Source organism: Penaeus vannamei, chromosome 11, assembly GCF_042767895.1.
Source record: "Penaeus vannamei isolate JL-2024 chromosome 11, ASM4276789v1, whole genome shotgun sequence".
Classification (NCBI taxonomy): domain Eukaryota; kingdom Metazoa; phylum Arthropoda; class Malacostraca; order Decapoda; family Penaeidae; genus Penaeus; species Penaeus vannamei.
Genome location: NC_091559.1, coordinates 31,287,121 through 31,289,620, shown reverse-complemented (window position 1 = coordinate 31,289,620; position 2,500 = coordinate 31,287,121). Strand labels below are relative to the sequence as shown.

Sequence of the window (2,500 nt, the reverse complement as noted above, 5' to 3'; positions counted from 1 at the left end):
TTTTTAATAAGGTGTGAACATTTTTAAACCTATTTGCCATTATCATTGTTATCCTTTCAGACCCTTGCTGTGCGACTCTCAGGACTGACAAGACCTCAGTATGTAGCATCTAGTCAGACAGTGTCTCGCCTGTTGAATGTCTCCTCAAGTGTGTGTGTGGCTGACCTCTGTGTCACCCACTCAGCGACTGCAGCAAGGGATCTGGCAGCAAAAGTGCTCAAGCAGTAAGTGGTCTTATCCTGCAGTAGTTTTTATTTTTTTTTAAATTTTAGACCAACAAGAGTTCCTAGTGTAGCAACTAGTGATATATACTGTTTTTATGTTGAATTTGTTCTTAGGTTTTCTGTTGATGTAATGTACTATTATCATGTTATTTTTTATTTGTTTCTTATTTTTTCCTTCTCTTTTTCACCATTTGTTGCCCACTAATGAAATGTTTCCACTTTTTTCTCCAGGTATGAAACAGAAAACAAGATAAAGGGGCAGGTAGACATAGCTTTACCAGTGTACCAGACAGCTGCTGTTATTGCTGCATGCAAGTAAGTTTGCTATAAAAATCAAGATTTGGTGATTGCTTTCTTTATAAAATGATAAATCATTGTGAAGGTCTTTTCTTGTTAATTCTTTTTGAAGGCCAGTGTGCCTATTTCTCAAAATAAAGCGAAGTAATATTCCATGAGAATTATCAGTGTACTGAAGAAATATAACAATTTTGATTGGTGTAACCAGCAATCGTGATACAATAGTCCCAATAAGAGGGGAGGGCATGAAGTATATTAGGGAAATTGTAAAGCAAAAAGAAAGAAATTGCAAATACACACACAAAAAATTAAAAACTTGTCCCAACTTTCCAACCAAGCCCACCACCACTGAAAGCCTTCTGGCTATAGTATCAAAGTTAAAAAAAGTCTATAGGCACCCAACCATCCTTTGGTAAAATCTTCTGGAATACACATAACCATAAGCCCCACCTAACCTCCTATCCAATAGGCTCTACCACCTGGATCCCATACTTTCTCTCCAATATTTCACAACCATATTTCTTGTTCAGGGTGCTTTGTAAATCCTTGTACAAGTAAATGTTAAAATACAGTTTAAAGATCTATTGTTCTTAAAAGAATATCCGAAACACATAAACATGGAAAAGTAAGCATTGATGATTGCAGATAACCATTACTACAAGTGAATAATGGACCTCTCACTGTAATAAGTTATGCAGTCAGTATAGTGCTCAAGACTGCAGAATAAATATCTCAAGCAGCTTATGAAGAACTTGGTTGCAGCAAGAAGTTTAAGTGCATATTAAAACAGAATATCTTAGTACACTTTTTTTCTCTTTTTTGTTATTTGTTACACCATTTGGCATGGAAATATATAATATAACATGCAGTGATCTCTTGTTTCATAATTTTCTTAATTCTTTGGTATGAGGTATATTTAACTGTGACTCATTCCAATTGAATTCACAATTCCAGAGTAATGAAAATTAAGGTGGACAAGAGGCGCATGTTTGAAACAAGTCGTAGCAAGAGAGCAGTCTATGACAAAGTGGTTGAGGGCATGACTAAAATTGCTGAATCTCTGCATGCAGAAAAGGTATGGACTGGAATCTCTTGTTCCTTAATGTGTCTGAAAATGTTATGAATTTCAGATTTTTTTTTATAACACTTCTTTAAAAAGATTGATATAACTGTAAAAGTGGTCATGATCAGTATTATATGATTAGTTCATAAGTGTGAGGTTTGTGTATTGGAGGATCAGAGTTATAGAATATTGTTAAAAAGTTGTTAGTATTAATATTAATTTTCATTTTACCCCCACAAATAACAGGATACTCCTACAGAAATAGAATTTAATAGAATAATTATAAAGGAAATGTCTCATTTTTTTCATCAATTACTCATGGAGTTAAGGACCATTTTCTATGTTTTGCAGGCATCAAAGAGTGGTGGCACCAAGAGAGGCAAGACCTTAATGGATATGGTAGAGGAAAACCTGCGGAATGAATCTCCCGAAAAAAAGTTGAAGGTGGAAGAAGAGGAAAAGGACGACAATGCAAATGACAAAGAAGCAGATTTCGAGGAATGGAAGAGAAAGATCCTAGAAGCTGCAGCCGCAGCAGAATAGCAATATATATGTATACATATATATGTATATACATTTTAATGGTTTTAGCTATATACATTTTTTATATGCTTGATAGATGTTCTATCATGGTGTGTGTGGTATTGCTGCTTATATGATGACATTTTCTTTTGATGGATAAAACTATTTTTCTCATTGTCATTATTCATTTTATTGTAGCCATCTTTTGGTTAGGTCTTTTTATGATGATAAATGCATACTGTGCTGCATTGTGATTAGCTAAATTTACCATGAAAAATGTCTGTATTGCATAGGAATACATGCTTTTATGTTTTTGCAAATATGTCTTCTAAATTGGGACCCAAAAGAATTTTTCTTTCTGTCTTGTTTTAGTATTTTTTGCATTTTTATAGAA

General features: G+C 33.8%; 1 protein-coding gene across 1 annotated transcript in view; it reads left to right on the top strand.

Moving 5' to 3' along the window:
- The window catches only part of Orc6 (Origin recognition complex subunit 6), a 4,102-nt gene that overhangs the window by 1,358 nt on the left and 244 nt on the right, over positions 1–2,500 (top strand). Inside the window, exons 3-6 of the mRNA XM_070127222.1 lie at positions 61–224; positions 456–539; positions 1,476–1,596; positions 1,936–2,500. The exon at positions 1,936–2,500 is cut by the window's right edge and continues 244 nt beyond it. Of these exons, the coding sequence (XP_069983323.1) occupies positions 61–224; positions 456–539; positions 1,476–1,596; positions 1,936–2,127 (561 nt within the window). The 3' untranslated portion in view covers positions 2,128–2,500. The remainder of the gene's footprint in view (positions 1–60; positions 225–455; positions 540–1,475; positions 1,597–1,935) is intronic.